Consider the following 12,005-nt stretch of genomic DNA (forward strand, 5'->3'; position numbering starts at 1 on the left):
CTAAGAGGCTGGAGGGTATATGGATGTAATTCAGTTGGTAGAGTGCTTTCTCAGGGCAAAGTCCTGGGTTGGATCTCCAGAGGCACCTAAACCCAAGTTATGATGGTAACATTTGTAATCCCAGCACTCTAGAGGAAGAGATGGGATTGGAAGTTCAAATTCAAATTCACCTTAGCTACACAATGGGTTCAAGGTTAGCCTGGGCTACATGAGACCCTGTCTCAAATAAAAAAGAGGGGGATATATATACAAGCATATACACTTATACTACATAAAATATCTTCAAAGGCTCACTAGCTACTTTTCACACTGATATAATAAAATACCTGACAAAAGGACTTAAGGGAGGATAGATTTACTTCAGCTTCCAACTTCCACAGTACAGTCTATCATGTAAGCAAGGCATCAGAGCAGGGGCATGAAGCAGCTTATGACACTGCATCCAGTCAGGAAGCAGAGCAATACATGCTCATGCTTAACTCTTTCTCCTATTTATATAGTCCAGAATGCCCCAGCCCAGGCAATGTGACACCCACACTTAGGGTGGGTCTTTTCATCTCAATTAGCATAATCTAGAAGCTCTCTCTTAGCAAACCCACAGCTTTGTTTGCATTGGGATTCTATTGGGACAGTATTAGCCACCACAGAAGGAATACACTAGAGCCAGGCATGGTGGCACACACCTTTAATCCCAGCACTCGGGAAGCAGAGGTAGGTGGATTGCCGTGAGTTCGAGGCCACCCTGAGACTCCATAGTGAATTCCAGGTCAGCCTGGGCTACAGTGAGACCCTACCTCAAAAAAAAAAAAAATAATAATACACTAAAAACTAGTAATTTGGATTGATCCCAAGAGAATTTACATGTCCTTAAATTTTAATCCATGTTAACATTATACACTGAAAACTTTTTTTTTTTTTTTTTTTTTTGAGGTAGGGTCTCACTCTAGCCCAGGCTGACCTGAAATTCACTAAGGAGTCTCAGGGTGGCCTCAAACTCACGGCAATCCTCCTACCTCTGCCTCCCGAGTGCTGGGATTATAGGCATGCGCCACCACGACCGGCTTTGAAAAACATTTTAAAAAATAAAAAGCACGCTAGGCATGGTGGTGCATGCCTTTAATCTCAGCACTTAGGAAGAGGCAGAGGTAGGAGGATCACCATGAACTCAAGGCCACCCTGAGACTACACAGTTAATTTCAGGTAAATTCCTGGGCTAGAACTAGACCCTCCCTTTGAAAAACAATAAATAAATAAAAAATAAAAAGCCAGGGCATAGTGGTACACACCTTTAATTCCAGTACTCAGGAGCAGAGGTAAGAGGGACTACAGAGTAAGTTCTAGGTCAGCCCAGGCTAGAGTGAGATACTACCCTGAAGGAAAAAAAAAACTTGAACAAAGAATAACTTATGGTATACCTACAAAATAATGTTTTCACATATAGCTAATAAGTAGGTAAATAACTCAACCCATAAAGTAGAAAAAAGTTTATATAAAAGTCTTCACTTTTGCTCAAAAATTTAAAAGAAAAAAATGTGTTTTGAGATGTACAGAAACGATGATGATTCCTTCTTGATGATACGATTACATGCAAGTAATACTTTTCCTTCTCTGTTTTGTTTCCCTCAGACGCCTGAATGCTGGGCCGATCAAGATGTTCAGCTTCTTTTCTGTATTCCCCAATTTTCTATAGTGAACATGTATTATAATTTTTTTGTTCATTTTTATTTATTTATTTGAGAGTGAGAAAGAGGCAGAGAGAAAGAGAGAGAGAGAAAAAAAGGGTGTGCCAGGGCTTCCGGCACTGCAAACGAACTCCAGACGTGTGCACCCCCTTGTGCATTTGGCTAACGTGGGTCCTGGGGAATTGTGCCTTGAACCAGGGTCCTTAGGCTTCACAGGCAAGCGCTTAACCACTAAGCCATCTCTCCAGCCCAGCATGTATTGAAGGGAGGGGGAAGACCACAAAAAATAATTAAGATAACCATTGCTTAGTATGTAAATAAATCATCCTTCATTATAGCATCACTGATCTTACCTGACCATGACTGGTTGTTGGTTCTTCCTCCAACATAAGCTTCTGCTTCGACCTTTTAACTGGCTTTTCCTGGAGATCCTTGCTTTGTGAGTGCCAGAGAGACTCCCTGGTCTCGTGCCTATCTTCTTTGTCTTCATCTCCTACATCTTCTGAGATGCTTTCATTGTTTTCACTAGTCTCATCTTCTTGGCCACATTCATTCTGGATCAGAGGAGGACTAGGTAACACTGGTTCCCCAAACCTCCTTTTTTTAAAAAGCTGCCTCTGAGCCATTTTCAAGCTTTTCTGATAAACCTCCAACTGGCAGAGAATGACACTGGTATACTGGTTAGGATCTATTCCAGCAGGGCAAAATGGAATACCCCAGTAGTAGTGCACAGCACCCCCAACATCCTGAAGACCTTTGGCATCTGCTGGGGTAGACAGACACTGCCTAGATGTCCCTCCGCTACCCTGGGCAGGTTGGAGAAAAGACCAGCTCCTCCTAGTAATTTCCTGTGGCTTTGCACACTGTTTGTGCTCAGCCAAGTGACCAGTACATCTGTCAAAACATTTAGCATTCTCATTTTCAAACAGTGGCTGGTTTGACTGGTCCCAGTTTCCTGGCTCCTCTTCAATGTTTTCATTGTAGTCCCAGGGCTCCTTTTTTTCTTCAGCCTCATTTCCCTGACTGATAGGTGAGCCTTCAAACAGTGGTGGAGGTACCAGCTGCAATATGCCTGTGGATATTTGAGAAAAAGTAGGGCTAAGGACAAACTTTTTTATTAAGAGAGTTTGGTTATGCTATCACCTACCAAGAATTACATGATGTAATCAATAAGAGCTCTTTATTGGGTTTAACCAAAGGTTGGTTTTTCTTTGGAGATAAAAGTATGTTGGGAGCTGGAGAGATAGCTTAGCGGTTAAGGCATTTGCCTGCAAAGCCAAAGGATCCCAGTTTGATTCTCCAGGACCCATGTAAGCCAGATGTACAAGGGGACGCATGCATCTGGAGTTCGTTTACAGTGACTAGATGCCCTGGTTCTCTCTCTTTTCTCTCTCAAATAAATTATATATATATACATATATAATTATATATTATATATATAAATAATACATATTATATATATATATATTTTTTAAGTATGTTGGGCATTAGTGAAATCTCAACTATTTTTGTTCAAACCTCTCTAACACTGTCAAAGGAATTTGAAGTATTTCTCTCTTTTTTTGTTGTTGTTGTTGTTGTCTTGGTTTTTTGGTTTACTCTAGCTCAGGCTGACCTGGAATTCACTATGTAGCCTCAAGCTGGCCTCAAACTCATGGCAATCCTCCTACCTCTGCCTCCCCAGTGCTGGGATTAAAGGCATACACCATCACGCCCAGCTGGAGTATTTCTTTATCTGGTTATACTTGATGAGTGAAAGGAGTCAAAACAGGGAGACATGCCTTCAGTGGTCCCAGAATCTGTAGTTTCCTCTTGATGAGAATGTGAACATGGTCCAGTGGCCAGAGGTCGAGATCTGGTAGCAGAAGCAGCAGAAGGACAGCAACTCTGAAACAAGTGACCCCACATCAGACTGGGTTTATTATTCAAAGAACTATACATAATGAGTCACATAAAGGATAAAAGAGAGAGACTACTGTCCCTAGGAGTTTCTGCTATCCAAAATATAGCTGCTCAATCCAAATGAATTCTACAATGTGAACTATACATAAAGTGCCTTATCACTACACCCTTTTCTAATATAAAAGGGTATATAGCATAAAAGTTGGATCAGGCTGGGCATGGTAGCACATGCCTGTAGTCCGAGCTACCTGGGAGGCCAAGGTGGGAGGACTGTTTGAAGCTCTAAGTTCAGGGCCAGCCTTGTCAATCCTGGGAGACAACATCACAAGCAAAGGAACAGAATAAAGAATAAAGGACTGGGCTGGAGAGATGGCTTAGCGGTTAAGCGCTTGCCTGTGAAGCCTAAGGACCCCGGTTCGAGGCTCGGTTCCCCAGGTCCCACGTTAGCCAGATGCACAAGGGGGCGCACGCGTCTGGAGTTCGTTTGCAGAGGCTGGAAGCCCTGGCGCGCCCATTCTCTCTCTCTCCCTCTATCTGTCTTTCTCTCTGTGTCTGTCGCTCTCAAATAAATTAAAAAATAAATTATTTAAAAAAAAGAAGAAAGGATGGTCCAAAACCTGCCACAAGCAACTGTCCTTAACATTTAAAATTATTTCAGTTGCACATATTCAAATTACAACTTTAAATTATTTATTTTAAAAACTGCCCACTCTTTCTCTCATTTCCTTTGCCCTCCCCATAAAACAGAGGAGGTAAATACCCAACCATGCTGTCTTTGAGGTTCTTGATCCTTTTAACTGTCCACAAACTGTCAACTTACTATGGTTCTTTTAAGCCATGAAATGGAAAAATTTGTGGAGTAGAAAAAAACTAAAATAGCAACAAAAATACTTTAAAATTGGACTTAACATCACTACAACATGGACACTGAAAAAATGTTATGGGCATTATTTGTTAGCTGAAAATGCTATTAACTACCACAGCTCATTTCTAATGCAACTATACCTCTGAATGCCTAAGAGAACATTATTGATAAATCCCACAAGCTTATCCAACACAGCATTATTTACATTTAGGCTTTCAGCAATAGCTTTCCTGAAGAGTTCCTCTTCTTTCTCCTCCTGGCTGTTCACCTCCCTAGCCTCCTGCTCACTCATTTTGAGAGCTAGAGCAAACTGTTCTTCTTCTGTCATCTCTGTGAATGTAGGAAAGACAGAGGGAAGAATATCAGAAACAACAAATTAGCATGAAGGCAAAAACCGGAATTCTTAAACTTCTCAACTACAGACACTAGAGACTACTTAGTACAATTTAGAATCTAAGAAGTGAGGAAAGGTTAAGAGGATGGTCAAGATCTCAGCTACAGGTACAAGAACTCTGCATTAACTAGATCATAAGCTCTCATGAAGGCACAGTTTTTGTCTCTCTTGTTCATTTTGTACTTCCAGCTCATAACTAACTGCTTGGCACTAGACAGATAATATCAATTGAAAGAACAAGCAGAGAAACCACTAAATACCACACTGATTTATGCTCAATATTTAACCAGAATAATGTCACTCTTCAAATTTTTCAGATTTATCCATTTTTTTTTCTTCTTTTTCGAGGCAGGGTTTCACTCAGGCCAAGCTGACTTGGGCCCTTCACTATTGTACTTCATGACCACCCTAAGGCAAGCAGCTTTGCTCTGCAATGAGCTCCATGTCATCATGTTCTGCCTCACCTTGAGCCAAAACTGACAGAGCCAAGAGACCATGGACTGAAACCTCTGTAACCATAAACCAAATAAAATTTTCTTCTAAGTTACCTCAGATATTTTCCATAGAAAGAGAAAGCTCATTCTCTCCCTAATTAGAATGTATGACCCAAATTATTTTACTTATTGGCATAAAAATAATCTATAGGGTTGGGGATATGGTTTAGCGGTTAAGGTGTTTGCCTGGGAAGCCTAAGGACCTCGGTTTGATTCGCAGGACCCATGTAAGCCAGATACACAAGGGGGCACATGCGTCTGGAGTTTGTTTGCAGTGGCTGGGGCCCTGGCGCATCATTTTCTCTTCTTCTCTGCCTCTCCCACTCTCTCTCTCTCTCTCAAATAAATAAAGAAATAAAATATTTTTAACTAATCTATAAAAGTACTATAAAATTCTTTTCATGACTGTGGAATCTATAGTGGTATGACCATTTAATTCTTTGTTAATTTGTGTCTAATTTTTCTCTAGACATTTATACATTTTATTTACCACTTCATAGCACCAAATTTTATTTTTCCCTAATATATGCCCATATTCCATTTCATTATTTCTGCTCTTTGCTCTTTGTATTTTTTCCTTCCACTTATTTTGGGCTCATTTTACTCATTATTCTAGCATATACCAGAAAGTTTCAATCACTTATTTCAAACATTCAAATTACTTTCTTACACCAGGTGCTGGGATTACACCTGTAATCCCAGCACCTGGGAGGCAGAGGCAGGTGGATAGCCATGAGTTCAAGGCCACCCTGAGACTACTCAGTGAATTCCAAGTCAGCGTGGGCTACAGAGTAAGGCCCTGCCTCAAAAACAAAAAATAAATAAAATAAAAAATTACTTACTTACATGACCATAAGTTTAAGCTTTCCTATAAATGTTGCTTTGTGTCCCACAAATTTTGGTATGTTAGCACATTTACTAAGTCATTTCAAATTGAGTTGAGCACATTTTTTTGGTGTGGATTAAATTTTAAGCATCCCCCTATTCTTGTTAATATACAAGCTATTTTTAAAATATATTCAGTGCTCACTTCAACAGCACATATACTAAAACTGGATTGATAAAGAGAAGATTAGCATGATGACATGCAAATTTGTGAAGCATTCCATATTTAAAAAAAAAGTTCAACATTAACATTTACTCTCAATTTCTCTCAATTCCTATGAAAACCAATGATCTTTCTGTCTCAGGATGTTCAAATGCTTTTTCTCCTCCAAGTCTCTTGTCCTCGCCTGGCTCATTTCTGTTTACCCTCCACAGCCCATCTGAAATATTTCCAACTTACAAATTTCTTGTAACCCTTTAGATAATGTTAATCTATACTTTAACATCTATTTAAATTAGAATGAATCCAGGCATGGTGGCACATGCCTTTAATCCCAGCACTCAGAAGGCAGAGGTAGGAGGTACACCCACCACGAGTTTGAGGCCACCCTGAAACTACATAGTGAATTCCAGGTCAGCCTGAGCTAAAGTGAAACCCTACCTCGGAAAAAAAAAATTAGAATGGGAGCTGGAGAGATGGCTTAGCAGTTAAGGTGTATGCCTGTGAAGCCTAAGGACCCAGGTTCAATTCTCCAGGTCCCACATAAGCCAGATGTACACAGTGGCACAGGCATCTGGAATTCGTTTGCAGTAGCTGGAGGCCCTGCACACCCACTCTCACTCTTTCCCTCTCTGCTTCAAATAAATAAAAAAAATAGATAAATAAAATGCTGAAAACTATATCTTTTAAAAAAGTTAGAATAAGCCAAGCATGGGCATTGAAAAAAAAAAACACACAAGAAAATTTCAAATGGATTAAGAGATGGCTCAGCAGGTGTGAGCATTTGCTGTCCAATAAGACGACCTGAGTTCAGACCACAATATCCACATAAAAAACCGTACACAATCACGATGCCTATAACACCAGAACTGAGGGTGTATGGAGACCCTAGAATTGCTGGAGCTGCCTGGTCAGCCAGTCTTACCAAAAAACAGGAAGCTTCAGCATCAGGTAAGTCTGTCTCAGGGAACTATGGCAAAAGAGTGACGCAGGAGGATATCTGACATCTTCCTGTGGCTTCCACACACATGTGCATACACCACATACTCACCACACACAGCTCATAGACATGTACCCAAAAAAATATATAAAATTCTTTTTTGTGGGGGGAGGAGGAGGGAGACAGGGTCTTCCTCTAGCCAGGCTGACCTGGAATTCACTATGTAGTCTCAGGGTGGCCTTGAACTCAGGACACTCCTCCTACCTCTGCCTCCAGAGTGCTAGGATTACATGCTTGAACCACCACATCTGGCTTTAAATTACTCTTTTATTTATTTATTTTGAGAGAGAGAGAATGGGCGCTCCAGGGCCTTCAGCTGCTGCAAACACACTCCAGATGCATGTGTCCCCTTGAGCACATGTGCGACATGTGTGCTTGTGTCACTGTGCATCTGGTTTATGTGGGACCTGGGGATTCAAACAGGACTTCTAGGCTTTGCAGGCAAGCACCTTAACCACTAAGCCATCTCTCCAGCCCTAAATTCCTTTGCAAGTAATAGCTTTTTTGATGTCCATATAATGGAATAATATAGGTTCATTGATTGTGACAAATATACCACTCTGGTAATGTTACAGTGACGGATGCAAAGTGTGCAAATGGGTGGAACATATAGGATGATTCTCTGTACTTCCCATTGAATTTTGCTGTTCTAAAACTTCTCTAAGAAAAAATAATAATAAGGTCTATGGACTACAGAGATGGCTTAGTGGTTTAGGCACTTGCCTATAAAGGCAAAGGATCCAGGTTTAATTCCCCAGGACACATATAAGCCAGATGTACAAGGTGGCACATGCATCTGGAGTGTGTTTGTAGCACCTGGAGGCCCTGACGTGCCCTATCTGCCTCTTTCTCTTTCTCAAATAAAATAAATTTTTAAAAATTGTTAAATAAGGTCTAGGGCTAGGAAGATACCTCAGTCAGTGAAATGCTTGCTTCTTAAATACAAGAACCTGAGATTGATTCCCAGTGCCCACATGAAGAGCCGGGCTGGAGAGATGGCGTAGCAGTTAAGGCCTTTGCCTGCAAAGCCAAAGAATATTGGTTTAATTCTCCAGGCCCCATGTAAGCCAGATGTTTAAGGCAATACATGCATCTGGAGTTTGCTTGCAGTGGCTGGAGGCCCTGGTGTGCCCATGCTCTCTCTCTCTGGCCTTTTCTCTCTCAAATAAATAAATTAATTAAATATACTTAAAAAAAAAAAAAAAAAAAAAACCTGAAGCATGGTAGCATACACCTTTAATCCCAGCACTCAGGAGACAGAGGTAGGAGGATCACCACTGAGTTCAAGGTAAGCCTGAGACTACATAGTGAATTCTAGGACAGCCTGGGCTAGAGTGAAACCCTACCTTGAAAAACCAAAACAAAGGGGGAAAAAAAGGTCATTTTATATTGATTAAAGGAATAATTCAACAGGACATTACAATTCTAAACATATATGCACCTAGCATGGGTGCTCTCGATTTCATCAAACACTATTAGACTTAAGGGCACAGATAACACTAAGCACAATTGAAGTGGGTGACTTCAATACCCCACTCTCATCAATTGACAGGTCACCACAGCAAAATATATACAGGGAGACATCTGGATTAAATGAGATCATAGAACAAATGGACCTAACAGATATTAACAGAATATTTCATCCAAATGCTGTGGAAAGCACATACAGACTCTTTTCAGTAGCACATGGAACATTCTCCAAAATAGACCATATAATAGGATACGAATTTTTCTCCTCATATGGAATATAAGTAAACTCAATGTTTGTCACCAATAAGTGATAATACTAAAATTAAAAGGTATCTTGTATTATAGATTTAACTCATCCTGAATTAAAAGACCAGCATGATTTTTTATATAAAACTGAAAAGCTAGGGCTGGAGAGATAGCTTAGCAGTTAAGGTGTTTGCCTGCAGAGCCAAAGAATCCCAGTTCAACTCTCCAGGACCCATGTAAGCCAGATGCACAAGGGAGTGCATGCATCTGGAGTTCATTTGCAGTGACTGGAGGCCCTGGTGCACCCATATTCATTCTCTCTCTCTGCCTCTTTCTCTCTCAAATAAATAAATAAAATATATTTAAAACTGAAAAACAAAGAGGAATCATTTTGCCTAACATCAAAATTTGCTACATTTACCATGGTAAGCAAGACAATGTAGTTGTGGAATCAGCACCAATAAATAAAATTTGACCTGGGTGTGGTGACTCATGCCTTTAATCACAGCACTAGGAAGGGTAAGGTAGGTAGATCACTGTGAGTGATCTCTACACAGTGAATTCCAAGTCAGTATGGGCTAGAGTGAGATACTGCCTTGAAAAAATAAAAAATAATAAAATAAAATTGACAAGAAACACCTAGGCAAATAATTTTCAACAAAAATGCCCAGATAAGCCAGGCTGGTGGCACACGCCTTTAATCCCAACACTCAGGAGGCTGAGGTAGGAAGATCACCGTGAGTTCAAGGCCAGCCTGAGACTACATAGCAAATTCCAGGTCAGCCTGGGTTAGAGAGCAAGATCTTACCTCAAAAAAAAAAAAAAAAAAAAACCTCAAAGAGCGCTTCCTGTGCAAACATGAGGGCCTGAACCTTCTCTTTTCAGATGGCAGTGACCTTGGGATGACTCAGAAGACATCATGACGCTGGGAAGAAGTGACAGAGGAGTGCTCAGCACTGGAATATATCTATCACACCTTCCAAGGCTCAGGGTCTATTGCTGATGAGGTGGCAGAAAGAATGTAAGAGCCAAAGGAAGGGTAGGACTCCTTACAATGTGCTCCTCCAAAAGCAAAATGGCCTGGATATCCATGACCTCACAGTGCCTGCCACTACCTACACAAGACCATCATAATAGGAGGAAAAGATGACATCAAAATAAAAGAGAGACTAATTGAGAGGAGGAGGGGATATGAAGGAGAATGGAGTTTCAAAGGGGAAAGTGGAGAGAAGGAGGGTATTACCATGGGATATTGTTTATAATCATGGAAGTTGCTAATAAAAAATAAACAAATTTTTTAAAAAATGTAATATGCCCTTTGTGGTAGTTAAAAATGTAATATGCCCTTTGTGGTAGTTTGATTCAGGAATCCCATAAACTTAGGTGGTTTGAATGCTAGGTTCCCAGCTGATAAGAGATTTGGGAATTAATGACTCCTGGAAGCCATGTATTATTGGGGGTAGGCTTATGGGTATTATAGCCAGCTCCCCCTTGCCAGTATTTGGCACACTTTCCTGTTGCTATTGTCCACCTTATGTTGGCCAGGGGGTGATGTCCACCCTCTGCTCATGCCATCATGTAGCTTGAGTCTATATGCCAAAATAAATCCTTTTTTCCCCAAAAGCTCCTCTTGGTTGGGTGATTTCTGCCAGCAATGTGAACCTTACTGCAACATCCTTATTTAGAGAATTCTTTTTTCCTAACGAAAATACTAGCATCAATTCAACCACAAAATGAAAACATACGTGAAATTTTTCTTCTAGCCAAACACTTTGCTCTGCTCGATTGTTTTGTCTTCATTTTCTGCAGTCCATTCTCCTCCTTTGGTTCCTGTTGCCCAATAAGAAATATGGTCAGGGCAACTGTCATTAAAAGCAGTAACTTAAAAAAAAAAAAAGCACTAATTTCTCTATTTCTTATAGGTCTATTTCTGGTTAATAGAGGCCTCAGAAAAATCAGTGTTTGTTACAAATGTACACATTAGACATCAAAACAAAGTCCTTTTTTATTTTTTTTATCTTATTTTAGTTTTATTTTTTCAAGGTAGGGTCTCACTCTACCTCAGGCTGAACTATGCAGTCTTAGGATGGCCTCAAACTCCCAGCAATTCTACCTCAGCCTCCTGGGTGCTGGGATTAAAGGCGTGCACTACCACGCCTGGCTGGAAAGTCCTATTTTGATACAAAAAGGAAAACATAATATACAGAATCAGTAAAACCATAAAAATGAAAATGCGGGCTGGAGAGATGGCTTAGCGGTTAAGCACTTGCCTGTGAAGCCTAAGGACCCTGGTTCGAGGCTCGGTTCCCCAGGTCCCACGTTAGCCAGATGCACAAGGGAGCGCACGCATCTGGAGTTCGTTTGCAGAGGCTGGAAGCCCTGGCACACCCATTCTCTCTCTCTCCCTCTACCCGTCTTTCTCTTTGTGTCTGTCGCTCTCAAATAAATAAATAAATAATTTTTTAAAAAAATGAAAATGCCTTGGCTGGAAAGGAGAGATGGCTTAGTGGTTAAGGCACTTGCCTGAGAAACCTAAGAACCCAGGTTCAATTCCTCATTACCCACATAAGCTAGATGCACAAGATGGCACATGCATCTGGAGTTCATTTACAGTGCCTATTCTCTCTCCCTGTCTCTCCTATTCAAATAAACAAATAAATAAACTGTTTTAAAAAATAAAAAAATGTAGGCCAGGCATGATGGCGCATGCCTTTACTCCCATCACTCAGGAGTCAGAGGTAGTAGGATTGCCAAGAGTTCAAGGCCACCCTGAGACTACACAGTGACTTCCAGGTCATCCTGAGCTAACATGAGATCCTACCTCAGAAAACCAAACAAATAATAACAATAAAAATAGAGGATGGAGAGATGGCTTAGCAGTTAAGTGCTTGCCATGAAGCCTAAGGA

General features: G+C 40.7%; 1 protein-coding gene and 1 pseudogene across 6 annotated transcripts in view; one reads left to right on the top strand and one right to left on the bottom strand.

The window, feature by feature from the left end:
• The window catches only part of Uimc1 (ubiquitin interaction motif containing 1), a 126,005-nt gene that overhangs the window by 97,233 nt on the left and 16,767 nt on the right, over nucleotides 1–12,005 (bottom strand). For all 6 annotated transcript variants that reach the window (XM_045152981.1, XM_045152980.1, XM_045152984.1 and 3 more), the window contains 4 exons: nucleotides 10,844–10,928; nucleotides 4,655–4,779; nucleotides 3,464–3,569; nucleotides 2,036–2,754 (listed from right to left, as the gene is read on the bottom strand). In XM_045152981.1, the coding sequence (XP_045008916.1) occupies nucleotides 2,036–2,754; nucleotides 3,464–3,569; nucleotides 4,655–4,779; nucleotides 10,844–10,928 (1,035 nt within the window). The remainder of the gene's footprint in view (nucleotides 1–2,035; nucleotides 2,755–3,463; nucleotides 3,570–4,654; nucleotides 4,780–10,843; nucleotides 10,929–12,005) is intronic.
• On the top strand, nucleotides 6,360–6,452 carry LOC123461894 (annotated as a pseudogene).

The sequence above is a fragment of the Jaculus jaculus genome, chromosome 6, assembly GCF_020740685.1.
Source record: "Jaculus jaculus isolate mJacJac1 chromosome 6, mJacJac1.mat.Y.cur, whole genome shotgun sequence".
Classification (NCBI taxonomy): Eukaryota; Metazoa; Chordata; class Mammalia; order Rodentia; family Dipodidae; genus Jaculus; species Jaculus jaculus.